We start from the raw sequence: 15,453 nt of genomic DNA, 5'->3' as shown, positions 1-15,453 counted from the left end.
GCCTGGGTGGAGGTCCCTGTGGTCTCGCCCGGTTCTGCGTGGCCTTGAAGAAGGCCCAGCGTGAGCTTCAAACCTCGCATGCCTTGTTATTCACGTTACACGTACTGTGTCCCCTTCTAGGGAGAGCTGTGGGTCCAAGACTGTGACCACAGCTGGGTCTAAACAGTGTACCTGTGCTCGCTGTCCCTCGTTTGTCCGAGTCATGCTGAGGGGAGGGAACCGTGGGCATCTTCTCTCTCTGTCCACAGGGCAGACACCACACAGTTGAGGGGTGTTGGGATTCTCGTACTGCAGGTTGCTTTGCCAGGATAGAAAATAAGAAAACACAGAGAAGCAAAAAGGAAAAAATACTACCACCCATGGTCCCATTCAGAGATAAACGGAAGGGAAAAATAGGGCAATTCTTTCACTTGGGATTTTACATTAGCTGTGGCAGGGGGTGAGTCAGAGCCCCTCCTGCCACACTGGGCTGGCCCCTGTGGGCACAGCCCGGTCTGGGGCAGATCAGACCATCTTTGGAGTTCAAACAGCAGAGCGACTGATTTTCAGTATTCCAGCTCTCCTGCTTCAAAACTTTGGGTGTTAGTTTTTGCTATCTGGAGGCAAATGAAAAAATAATGGCCAGTAAAATGATGAACCAGGTGGAATAGAATGCCTTTGGCATATTTTCAGTTAATTATTTTAATAATTTAATTTTTTTAATACATAAAGGCATGTCCCCTCTTAAGCATAAATCATCATTTTATTGAAAAGACCATATATGGTATGTGGATGTATCTTTCTCTGAATAAATCTAATATATAAGGATTGAGAATATAAACAAGATAAATCCAGGGATGAATACACATTTTATAAAAGATTTTAAAGGATTCTCTTCTGGGTTTGTTGTAGTGAATTAAATATCCTAAAATGTATTCAAAATAGAATTTGATTTCCCAGGAAAATCTATCGCAGGTACGTTTCAGGGCACGTTTCTTACATAAAGAGGGGCTCCCTGGAGTCTTCTTCCAGGGGCTGGATTGAGCTGGCAGTTGGGATCAAAGGGCATCGCATCTTTCAGGAACACTTGAACTTGTCAGAGAAGTTACATTGGGCTCGTCCGAGCCCTTGGACGTGGTGGTTTCGTAAACGTGCAGACTTGTCCAGAAGGCTGCGGTCAGCGCTTGTGTGCTTTGGAGCTCATGGCCCCGCCTGCGTCTGACCCTCAGGGGTCTGAGCCCCACCCACGGGGCTGGGTCTGCGAAACAGGCCGCCATTCCTAAAAACACAGACCGCAGAGCAGAAAGAAAGGAAACTCAGAAACCCTCTAGTCCAGGGCCTTGAGGGTATGGTTTTGTTTTATTTTCTGGCATTAGAATACTTAAATGCCTGGTATGCATATTATACCTTAGTTAACAAAAAAGTGTTCAGCAACCAGCTAAAGGATGGTTGTCCAATGAGCGGGGTTCACCCCAAGGGGCTAATTAAGCCCGTGGCCTGGAACCCCCAGTGCAGGCCTGTTTCTGGTGCCCACTCCCCACTGGCCGTGCGCTGAGCCTGGGCGTGACCTGGGCCTAGTGACCACTCTGGTCTGAATGTTAAGGGTCTGGCGGGACCGTTGAGGGCAGTTGCCAGGCAGGCATCCCGCTGTCCCCAAACCTGTGTGGCCTCCCTCTGCCACCACCGAGCGTGAACGGGAACTTCTCTGCACCTTCGGGCATCTTGCTCAGCAGCTGAGCTCTTCCTTCTGTAATGGCCTCGGTCTCGTCCCCAGGCGGGGAGTGGACCCCACGAAGGTATGTTTATGCGAAGCCGGGGGGGATCGTGTGGTTCGGCCTTCGGGGCTGTGTGACCCCCTTACTTTAGGGATGGCATGTCCTTCTCCTGGGGGCCTGCCATCTCTGGGGGCTTCCCGCTCTCTGGGTGTCCTGCTCCCTGCAGGCGAACGTGTGCTGGGCGCCTCCCTGAGGGTAGGCCTGGCACAGCGGAGAGGGTGTGAATGAGCTTGAGAGCCGGGGCTCCTGGGAAGCACGTGTCAGCGCACCTGGTAGTTGGGAGGAGCTGCCCGTCCCCTGAGGCCCCGGACCCAGGTGGACAGGTCACACAGCCAGTTCCCTCTGTGCTGCAGTTCATGTGTGCAGAGCCCAGCGTTCCTGGGGGGGCGGGGAGGGAGCAAAGCACAGCCCCCCAAGCGCCCTGCCAGCACATGGCCTGACCGCTGCGAATGTGCTGAGCTTTTCATCTCTTCTTGGAATAAAGCCACCTTCACCCACTTGGGATTTTCTCATCTTAACAAGTAAATGCAGGCGGAACTTGGGAGTTGTTTTCTAGTGAGAGCAGCATCTCTGCCCCTCCCTGCCCCAGCCCCCCGTTTTTGAAATGCTACCTGGTCAGTTCAGTAGAGAACAGGGTTGGTTTATTCCTGGACCTGGAATTATAGCTCACATCTTAGGCCTAGGAGTCTGAATGCCCATGGGAAGGCTTGATGGCATATTGCTGGGGCTTGGCAGAAATGTGGCAGCTCCGGTTTCTGAAAGCTAACTGTGCGCTGGATCCACACCTGCCAGCCACTGCACGTTGGCACACGTGGAGACCTAGATGAGGCCGCTGGGGGCAGAGGTGGCTGGCAGCTCCAGCCACTGGGAGGCCTGGTGGGGCCCTAGGGATGCCGCAGCCCACAGCCGTTCACTCGCCGTACTTACGGTGGAGAAATTTTGTGCTAAATCAGCCCCATTGGCTACGGGTCCCTCAGGTTCCCAGCCTGTACCGGCTGTGATACGTAGAGTCAGGAAAGAACTGTACCGACTGGCAGGACCCCGGCAGCAGCTAAGCTGTCATCACCGGGCCTGTGCTGAGGCTGACTTGCATGCGAGCCCCGCCCTCTCCCACTTTCCCGGTGAGGAGAGACAGACGGCGCGGCCTGGCCACTGAGCCCCGGGGCTCACAGCCCACCCCCCCAGCCCTCTGACACCCGGAAATGCGCTCCTGTTGTCTGATGGGTGATGGATTGCTGTAAGAGTCCGCTGATTCAGAGTGTGATAGAAACATTTAACTTCTTATCACTGACAAAGCAGTCTGTGAAATTGATAATTAAACAAGATAATTTGCAGAAGGCTTTTGGGGTTTAAAAAAATATACTTTCCTTGACTACATGTTTGAAAATATGCTTTCCCCGATTACAAAAGTAAGAGATGTTTATTGTAATAAAAATGGAAACATTAAAAGTACAAGTGGGAAAGTCTGGGAAGGTCTGGAACACCCGTTTTTGTAAACAATGTACGTTGGCATCATCCCAGGCTGTTTAGCTATATATAGCCTGTATCAGGTGCCAGATTGTCTTTGGTTTTTCACTGAACGGATGAGTTTTCCAGCAGAACAGATTGGGGATGTGTAGTAGGTACAATGTAGCCCTTCCGGAACGCTCACCTGCCCCTCTTTTCCCAGGACAAAGTGCTCTCTTGTTTTTCTTCAAATCAGCCATTAAACATTCACTAACATTTAAATCTCTGTTGAGTGATAAATTTATACAAAATATTATGTGAAAGAGATGATGAAAGAGATGCATAGCACGGTCCCAGTTAAGAAAGTAGATATTTACTTACTGGGGAAAAAATGTATACCCATCATTAACCCCTTGCACTGTTTTAACTGTCTCTCAGGTTTCTGCAGCACGTTTCATGCCGGGGGCCTGAAGGTGGTGGGAATCGGGGCTCATGTGAGTTTGGTGTAACTTGCAGCCTCCAGATTTGTTTACAGAGAACAGAGCATCTCATCAGGACGGAGAAGCGCCTGCATCTGGAAGGAAGAGCAGAGGTACATGCAGGGCGCCGGGGCCGCAGGGCTCACCCTCCTCTGTGTTGCAGGAAGGCGTGGAGGTGCGCGTGGCCAGGATATTCAACACTTTCGGACCCCGAATGCACATGAACGACGGCCGGGTGGTCAGCAACTTCATCCTGCAGGCGCTGCAGGGGGAGCCGCTCACGGTGGGTGGCGGGCGGGCGCGGGGTTGGGGGGGCCTGCCCTGAAGTCGGAAGTCCCCGCTGCCCTGGGAGGGAGGGGGCGGTGCGTGGAGGGAACACACGGGAGCCGTGACCCTGGACAGGGCTCATGTCACCCTGCTCCCCAAGCTGCAGACACCCTGGTGCCTCGGGCTCAGGGCCTGCCTGCAAAGGCCTCTCCCACCGTGCTCTTGGCCCATGACTGTGCCCAGGGGCGTCTCTGTCCACAGGGCGCCTCAGGGTGCCCCTGGGTGAGGCCCTGGGCCTGGTGGAGGGCCTGGCACGGCCGGACCCTGGCGTTGTCAGGGCTGAGGTCAGGCTACGCCCCTGGTGGTTGAAGGCTCCCGTGCAGTCCGCGGTTCCGGGACCCTCCGTGTGGTCTCCCCCCAGGTGTACGGATCCGGGTCGCAGACAAGGGCCTTCCAGTACGTCAGGTAAGACCCCCAGGCGGGCAAGGGCCGTCCAGCCCCATCTGGGTCACTTGTTCGTTTTGCTGTTTTCATTCCGGTGAAGCAGCTGGGTTGACAGTTAGTTCTGCTCTTCCCGCGGGCGCCCCCCCCTCCCGCTTCTCTGCCAATAGAGGTCGGATGTGCTGGTCTCCTGCTGCCACCTAGTGTCTTGTCGGCCAACCTGCCGGCCCCGAGGGTCACCCAGGGCCTCCAGTTCAGGCCACTGAGGTGACGGCCTCAGGTACACAGCACACCTGCAGATGCCGAAATCAGTCCCTTTAGACGCGCCTTCTGGGGTGGACGGGGTTGTCATCATTGAGAGGTCAAGTGGCCTAATGCTGACAAATCTGGTGCCCAAACCAAATGCAGATAAAAATATCTTAAGAACTTTGTTGAATAGTCTCGCACGGTCATATTTACTGTTTTCTTGGTAGTCCTCCTCAGTCTAGTTTTTTGTCGGCTAGTTCAGTTGGTGGCAAGTTTTAAAGTGCGGTTTGGGTTCTGAGAGAAGAGTTATTATCTGAGCAGTTACATCTACCAAAATATTTCCCACGTGGCACAGTGGTGAATTCTGCATAGGTTTGTGGTGTCCTACCTAAATCATTGGGAAATCTAGTTGTATGTTTTGGGACCGTATATTTGCACTTTTCAGTACAAATACCCTGGAGTGCCTGTCCATCAGAAAATGCTGTCCCTGGTGCCTGCGGGATGCTGTCAGGCGAAGTGGTGGCAGGTCCTGGGGGGCTCCCACCCCACCTCGGCCCGAGCAACCACACCGATTTTTGCCTGGTTTAAAAGAAAAAAAAAAAATTAAACACAACCACTGTAGATTTTTTTTTTCCTATAAGTGTTTGTGAATTTTCACATTTAGTCCAAAAGAAAGCTGAGTAAGTGTCTTATAAGGAACAGTGGTTTTTCTCTCCCCATCGGTTAGTATCTTGCCCAGCAGGGCAAAAGCCTGGGACCATCATGTCACTGGCCCACTTTGTTGCCCAAATAGTCTAAGAAGGGATTCAGCCAGGAGCTAGCCTGCCTGTTCTCATGTCAGAGCACTTCACCCGGGAGCTGTGCGCTGCAAGGAAGCGATTGCGGCCCGTGTCTGTGTGGGGACCGTGCTCCTGGGATCCTGCGCTCGGGTACCATCTTTTCATCGTGACACGTGTCCACCCCGCCTGCCCTCACCTGGCCCCGATCTGTGCACTTTCTCGAGGTCGGGGGGGTCTTGATGTCTTAGTCACGTTGAATCTCCTCCAACAGCCTCATCAAGGCCCCCAGACTCCTCCAGCCGTACCACCTCGTGGAGTATTCGAGAGAGTGTGCAGTGAAAGGGGCATCAGTTACAACCCGTTCTTACTATTTCAAAGGCATCAGATAGATACAAAATTCATTTAAAGTAGCCTCTCAGGTGCTTGTTTTATGCTGGTGATTAAAATCCTTTAGGCATCGAGCGATGCACAGGCTGCATTCCATCCCTGACAGGACGTGCCTCGCTGGCCGGCCTGCGTGGTCCACGCGCCCCATCACTGACCCAGATGCCAGGGTGCACCCTGGAAGGGACCTCAGTGGTGTCACTAGAAGTGGTGTTGGGGGCCCTTCGGGCAAATCCTCTCTTCGTGAGGCCGTGCTGTCTGCTGGTCTCACATCTCGAGTTAGTGGGCTCTGACGTGCTGAGGCTCCCCGACTTCACCAGACTCAGGGAAGGAGTTTTCCCGGCTTTCGGTCTCCATTGTTCAAGGCTTGGCCCAGAGAGTTAACTTACCAATGCTGGGCTGTTTTAAACAAGCTATTTTGTAGAAACTGAGGCTCTTTTACTTCACAGTTAAAAATGCACAATGTTCAGATCTGTACTTACTGAACTAAATTACCCATCTCCAAAATCCACAGTTGCCCTGTGGCAGCGTTGCACCGTTTCTGGGTGACCGTTGCGGTCTCTGGGTGGCGTGTGTGCTGACGTCCTGGCATGACGGTGCTTGGTGCGCTCTCATGGCCAGGGTACGTCCTCACCCCATCACGGAGGCATGCTTTGTTGTCTTAAAAAGTCACTTTGTCAAAATGACACTTTAAAAGAGCTTCAGGTTAAATGGATGTGATCTGTGCACTTTTGGCATTAAAAGTTGCCAGTTTTTTGCATAAAAGGTGCATGCCCCTCCCCCTCAGGATGATTACATAAGTGCCCATCACCTGCCAGCTTAATATGGACCCCCCGCATTAAAAATGTTTGTGGATGCTACTGAATGGCACATGTTAACGTCTTTTCCAAATATGCAGAGACGTCTGCTGTCAGAGGACGTGTTGGGATGTGGTCGTTAATGGCCATAGTGATGAAGGGGCTTTTTGCCAGTTTCTAGAAGCGAGGAATCATCTGAAGTCAGCGGTTCTTTGCATCTGTGCTTGATCCGTGAGAGCAGAACGGACTTTAGGCGTGTTTCTATAAAATGCCCATTGGTTGAAAGCAAAAACCCAGAAAATCATTTGTTTGCTAAATACCGCTCCCCCCACCCCCCCGAATTGTTTCTCAGTGAAAAGGAAAGCAAAACCTGAGGTTTTCTTTTGGAAGTTTAGCACAGTAACCTGCTCCTCGCTGGTTACTGCGGAGGAGGGGAGAGGGTTCCAGACGGCCGCATTTGCATCCCCGGAGCAGAAAGAACCCTCCCGGCCTCGTGAGACACAGCTGGTGAAAGTGACTTAGTAAAAGTGCTCGTGTAGCAGCCAGGTGTCATTTTTACGAAGTCACTTTTTTTTGACAGAACCACCCTTTAACGCTTCTGAAAATAAGAACCAAACCTTGGTAAGCAGAAGTTTGCCTCTTGACCATCACCCTCACGGCCCGCTCACTCGCCATCTGTCTGCAACACCCAGACGCCCCCGCCCGTCCCATCGGGTGTGGGGGTTCCTGGAGGGAGGTGAGGGGCTGGAGGTCCAGGGAGCTGGTTTCAACACTCAGGGCTGTCTGGCTTTCCCTGTGATTTGCCAGTATGAGACTTACATACTGGAGTTCTTCCATTGCAGGAGACGGTATTTTTTTAAAAACCATCTGCTTTTCCATATGGGCCGGCTACCTGGGTTCCCGTTAAACATGGACTTTGCTCAGAAACTTGCATACACGCCATCTTTTTTTGGATGTGTGCCTACTTTATTTTCATTTTCTAATTGCCGAAGGATTTCAGAAATATACATAGTAGGGAACTCAGCCCATCACTCAGCTTCCATCCTGCTCAGCCATCTGCCTACACGCTCCCACAGAAGGCAGATCCCAGACGCCACGTCATTCCATCTGTGCCCTCTTATGTGCAGGGTTTTATTTTGACGTCCAGGCTCCCACGGAGGTTTTGGTTTCTTTCCGGGAGGTGGCCAGCTTGTGTCCGCTGCTCGGCACCTGCGGGCCTCGGCGGGCACCTGAGCAGCCTCCCCTCTCTTCCAGCGACCTGGTGAATGGCCTCGTGGCACTCATGAACAGCAACGTCAGCAGCCCCGTCAACCTGGTGAGTCCCTCCCTCCACCCACTTCCTCCCCAGCGGGCCGGTTCCTGCTTGGCTCGTTCGCCGGCAGCACGCTCAGGGCACGTGCCTGTCTGTTGCTTGCCCAGTACTAGAGGGAGATACACGGAATAGAACAAGACAGGAGTCCACAAAGAAGTAAGATGTGGGACACGTGGCTGAGCTACATGATAAAGTAACCCTGCTCCATCCAGCGGAAGGGCCGGGTCTAGAAATTCGTGAAGCCTTTGGTGGTTGTAGGTGACGTTCTGTGGGTCCTCTGTCCATCACTGAATGTGCAGTTGGTCTCGGTAAGGCTTGCTCTCTGGGGCTGTAGACGACGGAGTGGCGAGGACAGTGTCCCTCACTGTCACGTCTGTGAGCGCCCAGACCCGCTTCGCGCCGCTTCCTCCCTCACTTCCTGCAGCCCAGATGCTCCCGGGAGGGATCGGGAGCTGGCTTGGCCTGACCTCTGGTCCAGCCTCGCTCACTCTTGGCGCTAGAGGGGATGTGTTTCTTTGCAGAGCAGTTTGGCCGGTTCTCCCTGGCAGAACGTTTTTCCTTCTGTTGAGAGGTAAAACCTCGTCCTGGGGGTGCCCGCCCGCTGTCCTGCCTTCTCCGTGGGGACGCCCCCAGAGCTGGCCTGCGCCCCTGTGACGTGACAGCTTCCCCAGGCTCCTCTCCAGCTCTTCCAGGGGTCAGGTTGGGCTACAGCCCTCTGACCCTTGCGGTCACTGTCTCCTGAAAGGTTTCATTCCATCCCGTTTAAAATGTGAGGTGTCCAGTGTAGACTGCCTGTCATTCTAGACGGTCCGCATCTGCCGATGGTAGCTGACCTGAGGCCCCCCCCCCACTCTGCTCATCGGGGGAGCCCCTCCCCTCTCACCACCTCGGTCTCCTTGGCCACCTCCCCTCCCTAGGAGGGGCTAAGCTCACAGGTGTGGACGTGCCTGCTAGTTACTTGAAAGCACTTCACTCGCAAACCGTTCCTTGTACTTTTCTTCACGGCCAGCAGTCTGAAGCACGCTCCGGAACGTGCATTTCTCCTGGGTTGGGCGGCAGTTTCTACCAACAGCAAAGGACGGGCCCTGGAGAGGTCACTCCCTGTGGGAACTTTGACCAATTCATGGGTACCGACTACTGGCGGCCGGAAGCACCCAGCCAGCGCTGTTTTCATGCATTTTCGAAGAAACAGGCGGTTAAACAGCATAAGCCCTGTCTCGTGGTCCTCACTTCATCTTGAGCCTTCACCGCCCTTACCCTGTGTTTTCACCTCTCGCCCTTCCAAGTGCACGTCTTAAGCCGCGTCATTCTTGCCCCTCTGCACGGGGCCGTGCAGGAGTGTCCAGCTCCTGTAGAAACCTGTCTTGTTTCAGGGGCGTGTCTGCCGGTAGCCCCGGGGTGCTCATAATTAGGCCTAGGGTCCCTACTTGCCTCTTTTACCTTTGGTCTCAGACGAAACCAGGAGATTGGGGACGAAGAGTGTTGGGACGTACAGTTGCCAGACTTCATGGTGCTCTCTCAAGGGACGAGCAGGCTCGGGGAGGGGAGGGGCCGTGGCTTCTGGAAGGTACCGTGGCAGGAAGAGGAGGGGGGCGTTCAGAGGCCCCCCAAAGTAAGCCCGCCATAGAGCCACATCCTGTCTCTCACACGGGCTGCCCAGGGCCCCCCTGCGAGCGCGTTTCGCGTCTGTTGGGACTCCTGTCAAGGCTCACGCGTCTTCATTACCGAGGGGGCGAGCACGGCGCCCCCAGGGGGAAGCAAGAGTGTCCTGGGAGAGCTGAGCTCGCAGAGCCAGGCTTTCCTGCAGAGCAACACTGAGCCTACAGTACCTGGAAACCATCCCATACCTGGGCCAGGGGACACAGCACCCTGATGCGCTGCTACACAGGCGGGCGTCTGCTGACCCCCCCACCCCCGGCGTCAGGGACGGCGTGCATGTGGTGCGGGAGGGCGTGGCGTTGCTGTCGCGTTTACATCTCTAACCAGGGACCTTTCTTCCTTAGGGGAACCCAGAAGAACATACGATCCTGGAATTCGCTCAGCTAATTAAAAACCTCGTTGGTAAGTAGGACAGAGGCCTTCCTGCGTGTGACCGGCCGCGCTTACCCTGTCGGTTAATAATGCCTCGCCTGGACGGTGGGTAATTAATACACGCTAATTGAATTGGATGAAAAGCAGAACTCGATCAGGAGTGCCTCACCGTTTTGTGATTCTAAGTGACGGAAAGATGAAGGGGTGCGGGGAGGGGCCCAGCTTTGTTCACCCTTGTGACAGAAGGTCTGTGTGGAGCAGAAATGGTACGTCTGTGCTCGAGACGTGATTGTGGTCGGCAGTTCTGCCCAGGTGACCACTGTCTGGTTCCGGACGCCAGCTGGGCCAAGCACAGGATTTCAGGGAGCAGGAGAGCGACACCAGGGCTTGTGTGATTCTGGTGGAATCTGGTGGTGAGTTTTAGGTTCCATGTGCGGTTCTGGCCAACCTGGCCGCGGGGAGTTGCAGGCAGTGTGGACACTGGGCGTGGCCCCCGAGAGGGCGTGCTCTTAAGCCATGAGAAGTCTGTGCGTTTTCAGCCAGCCATGGGCTGCTGGTGTCTACGAGCTGTGCCCTTGGTCACAGGGTCAGGTTCCTGGGGCTCGGGTTGGGGGGGTGTCTGCTTCCCAGGGTTGATCAAGAAATCAGAGTCCAGACACAACCAGATTGGAGTGGGGTTGGCTAGACCAGGCGAGCATGATGTGGGCCTGTCTAGACCCTATGCTTAGCAGGCTGGATTCTCTGCAGTTGTCCTTCCTGGCACTGTCCAGCCTGGACAGTCGGACAGAACGGGATGGTCCTCCTGGGATGAAAACCACAGCACAGGCACTTGTTAGAAATGCAGAATCACACCCCCTGCCCATGTCTCCCGGATCAGAATCTGCGTTTTGCCAGACTCCTCAGGTGGTCGTGCTCACGTTGAAGTTGAGAAGTTTGTCTGAAGCCTGGGTGGATGATTGTGCAACACATCAACCCAGACCACTGGCTTCAGACAGCAGCTGTTTTATTCGCTCCAGATTCTGTGACCAGGGCTAGGGGCTCCCTCTGCAGGCCTGGTCACTGGGCTGGCTTCATTCTGTTGGTCCTAAGAAGCCGGACCGGCCAGGCTTCTGTCCTTCTGCTTGAGGTCTGTCCAGCAGGGTGGCTCCAGCAGGGCGTAGGTGGCAGGCCCTTGTAAGGTGTCAGCCTGGGCTGGCTGACGGTCACTCCCCGGCACTCTGCCTGTTAGACGGGCTGAACGGAGCCTGGCTGCAGGTGAGGGGCTCCCACAGGGCGTGAACACCTGTGGGGGGGCTTGTCGGGGCAGCAGGGTCACAGCCCCCCTGGCAGCAATGGGCACAAGGCTGTGTTGCTGAGGGGGATGGTGTGCGTGGGGCCTGCCCTCTCCTTCCCCTCAGGGTGGCTCAGGCTGGTGTCCTGCCCTTGCCAAGTGCTGTGCAGCCAGCAGCACAGTCCCGGGGTGGGGGGTGGTGTGGGAGGTGACTTGGGACACAGCACTCCCTCTGCACCTGTATACCTGCACTAGTGGGCCTTGACTTTGATGTATGTGGTGAGTCGCATCCCAGTGGTTCCTGATTCTCTTCTTACCTTTTTTTTTTTATCAACAACACAGGCAGTGGGAGTGAAATTCAGTTTCTCTCCGAAGCCCAGGATGACCCCCAGAAAAGGAAACCAGACATCAAGAAAGCGAAGCTGATGCTGGGGTGGGAGCCCGTGGTAAGTGGGGGTCAGGTCCCGGGGGTGCCCCACTGCCCTGTGGAGGCCTCCCCCCCCACACCTTGTCTGTTCCTTGGGGGTGCTGCCACGTGGGGTGGCCTGGGGGCTTGGGTGGCCCCAGCAGTGTCCTCTCCAGGCCCACACAGGGCTTGTAGCCTGTGTCCCTTATTCTCTGTTACAGGAAATGGCTTGGTCCCAGGTAGCCCTGCTCGGCCTCCATCTACTTAGCCAGGGTGTCATGGATGTGCAGGGCCGGCCATGATGCCTGTGATGTGGGCGAGCTCATCCACCCCAGTTCCCACGCAGGTGGAGCAGGGTGGGAGTGTGAGAGGCTGAAGGGGGGAAACGGTGGGCCTCCCCTCCTTTCTGTTGCCCTTGGAGTCCATCAGGCTAGTTGGTGTGGCCTCACTGGGGATGCCTGTCCCCCAGGCTGATGGTCCCCCCCGCCCCCGGGGCTGGGCGTGGCTGCTGCATTCCTTTTCTCCAGGTTTCAGTTTAGAGATCATGTCAGCTGATTCGGTTTCTGTTTCCTGTTTGCTGCAGGGCAGCTCTAAATTATGAGGCTTCCCAGGTCATGGGTCCCTTGTAGGTCTCCGGGGGTGAAAGTACAGAGAGTAAGTGTCACCCAGAGAATCAGCCATGTGGATTGGATACAGATGCTTCCAAGCATCTTCCTCCATGGAGACTTCTGAGAGAAGGGCGCACGCGGGCATTATTTTAAGGGTGCCTTTTGTGACTGATTCAAACTGGAACAGACTCCTAACCTGCACAAGGAAGTGTGGGTCTCTGGGGCTGCAGCTTCTTCAAGTGCAGTCTGTCGGGGTGCACAGGCGCAGACAGCCTCGGGGGACCCGGCTGTGCCCCTCATTCTCGCTCTCTCTTTAAATAGGTCCCACTGGAGGAAGGGTTAAACAAAGCAATTCACTACTTCCGGAAAGAACTCGAGTATCAGGCAAATAATCAGTACATCCCCAAACCAAAGCCCGCAAGAATAAAAAAAGGACGGACACGCCATAACTGAAAACCTCGCCTTTTGGGACAGGAGATGCCCTGTTTCACACTTGACAAGATGTATTTTTTTTTTTTTTAAAGAAAGACTTACTTAAACAGGTATCATGAAGAACAAACTGGAATTCATTCTGAAGCTTGCTTTAAGAAATGGATGTGCCTAAAAACTCCCCTAAAAAAACTGCAGATTTTGCCTTGCACTTTTTAAATCTGTCTTTTTATGTAAAATAGCATTGATGCATCTCTGTGTATTTTCAAATTTTTTACCTTGCCGTGAGAGCCTATGTCGTGACTGTCATCGACAGTTTTATTTACTGGTTTCTTTGTGAAGCTGAAAAGGAACATTAAATGGGGTGATTAAATGCCAATTTATTTATAAAGTGGGTACTTATAAATGAGACGTTATACTATGCACAGAGGAGAAAAAGCAGACCAGCAGTATTGTCAGGTAGGTAGGTGGCATACCGCATTAATTCTCAGGCAGATAAAAAAATTCTGTTTGAGAGCTTTATGTTTCTTCTAATTCAGAATTTTTCCAAGGTCTAGTTTTTAGTTGCAGACTTGACTTTGAAATGTTTCTGTTATCACAATCCAGGATATTTGAAATCAATCACTACTGTGTTGTGCTGCATATGGTGGGGGTGGGAAGTTAACATATTCTTGGTTAACAGTGGTTAAATATGCTATTTTAATAAAATATTGAAACTCAGTTTTAAAGGTTGGCTTTCTGCTTTGCATGGTGCATCATCGGATGGCTAAGAAAAATATTGGAGAATTTAATTTTAAAGAAAATTCGGTAACTATCCAGGTTGGTATAATATGTAACTTGATGAGTGGATAGTGGAAACATTTCTGTGCTGCTGGGGCTGAATCTGTGCAAACAGTGTTCACTGCAGTGTGGAGAGATTTTCAGGTCTCACCCAGGGTTAGAATCATTGTGTGTCCTCCCCTGGAAGCACGGATCAGATGGAGAAAAGGAAGTGTCGTTAGTGACCTGTGGAGTAGAAACTGAGAGCTTTCATTTTCACTAAGAATTCTTTCAAGGTTTAGTGGTAGGGCTTACTGGTAGGGTTTTTAAATTCCTTTTATAACAAATGGAAGAACACATAGGAAGTTAAAGCTACACATTTTCGAGTCAGTTGGCTCCATGTGGTAGTGACAAATGCTGCAAGGACACCAAGGGGATAAAAGCATCAAACGGGGCACTGTGCTCGTTTCCATACTAACCAGGGTAAAAACTAGGCTTGCCTGTCTGTCCTTCTAAATCTCCTAGGGCTATCTATTTTTTTAATTGGACATGTTTTTCCAATCAGAATCTGTGGGGTCAGACCAAGGAAGCTGTGGTTTTGTTTTATTTGTTGTGCTAAGGTCCCCAAAAGATTCTGGAACTGAAGGTCGATGCTAGAGTGGGCATGGTGTGTGAGAAGGAGAGGACTCAGGATGCCTTCTTATATTTAGTTGTCATTATTTGGGCCTGAACTAAGTGACACCATTTACTGAGAGGGGGTGAATGGAAACTTGTTTGGGAACCACTAACGGTGATGGCCAGGCACTGAGGAAAGAGCGTAGGCATGGAGGGAGTTTGGTGGAGCTCAGCTGTGCAGTACAGGTAGGGAGAGCCCCAAAGCCCCAGGCTCCAGAATTCTCTTACCTCGTTACATGCTATTTCTGGAATATAGGAATATCTAGAATTCCTCTGAGATTCTCTCCTTCGACTTTCTTCCCCCCAGTTTTCATAAAATATACTCATGGAACAAGGAAGAGAGGGGGGAGCTGAAAAAAGTATTCCTAGGAAAAGGGCTGACAGTTTCCTGAATTTGGCAAAGCAACATAAAGGTTCAGATTCAAAATGCTGAGTGAACCCCAAATGAGATAAAACCAAAGAAATCCACACCAAGACGTCATAGTTAAACTCAAAACTAAAGCTGTAAGAAAAGAATCTCAGAAGTAGCCAGAGGGAAATGACACATGATCTCCAGATTCAAAACAATCAGAATGGCAGCAAGTTCCTCAGAAACCAGGGCCCCAGAAGTACGTGGCACATTTTTCATGGGCTAAAAGAACTGTCAATCCAGAATTCTATATCCCACGAAAATATCCTTCAGAAATGGAGGGGAAATCAAGACATTCTCATATGAAGTAAAACTGAAAAGTTTTCACCAGCAGACCTACCTTAGAAGTATGACTAAAGTAAAATTCTCTAAACAAAAAGGAAACACTAAAATATGGAAACTTGGGACATCAGAAAGGAAAAAAGAACAAGGAAAGAGCAAAAATATGGGTAAATATAATGGGTTTTCTTTCTCCTCTCAAAGTTTTCTAAATTATATTTGATGGTTGATGCAAAAATTATGTTTTATGGGTTTTAATGTATATAAATGAAATAAAATAACTATATTATAGATATGGAAGAGTAAAAGTAATGTTTCCAAACTGGTAAAACTTGACACCAGTAGATTTTGAGAAGTTATGTGTATATATACTGTAATACCTGGAGCATCCACTAAAAATCTGTACCAATGCCCAAACAGAATTCTAAAAAAAAAAAAAAAGATTATTTTTTTAATTTAAACTACGTGAAGGGAGGAAAAAATAGAAACAAAAGACAAGCAGAAAACAAAAAGTAAAATGGCACATTTAAGGCTTAACATAATACATTAAATGGAGGCACCAGGAAGCCTGCAGAAGCCTCTTAGACAGCCTCCTCCACCATGGGGCAGACAGCAGAAGCAAGAACTACAACGCTACAACCTGCAGAACAGAAACCACAATCACAGAAAATGAGACAAGATG

The 15,453-nt window shown here is 51.8% G+C and overlaps 1 protein-coding gene across 2 annotated transcripts in view; it reads left to right on the top strand.

Annotated features, from left to right (window-relative positions):
• Nucleotides 1–13,369, top strand: part of UXS1 (UDP-glucuronate decarboxylase 1) — a 75,817-nt gene extending 62,448 nt beyond the window's left edge. For both annotated transcript variants that reach the window (XM_081253561.1, XM_081253560.1), the window contains exons 10-15: nucleotides 3,843–3,962; nucleotides 4,368–4,411; nucleotides 7,848–7,908; nucleotides 9,909–9,966; nucleotides 11,549–11,652; nucleotides 12,542–13,369. In XM_081253561.1, coding sequence (XP_081109687.1) covers nucleotides 3,843–3,962; nucleotides 4,368–4,411; nucleotides 7,848–7,908; nucleotides 9,909–9,966; nucleotides 11,549–11,652; nucleotides 12,542–12,673 — 519 coding nt within the window. In that variant the 3' untranslated portion in view covers nucleotides 12,674–13,369. The remainder of the gene's footprint in view (nucleotides 1–3,842; nucleotides 3,963–4,367; nucleotides 4,412–7,847; nucleotides 7,909–9,908; nucleotides 9,967–11,548; nucleotides 11,653–12,541) is intronic.
• Nucleotides 13,370–15,453: the final 2,084 nt, after the last annotated feature.

Source organism: Mesoplodon bidens (genome assembly GCF_964165515.1).
Source record: "Mesoplodon bidens genome assembly, chromosome: 14".
Taxonomy (NCBI): domain Eukaryota; kingdom Metazoa; phylum Chordata; class Mammalia; order Artiodactyla; family Ziphiidae; genus Mesoplodon; species Mesoplodon bidens.
Note: the sequence above shows the minus strand (reverse complement) of the source record. Positions and strands in the feature narration are given on the sequence as shown.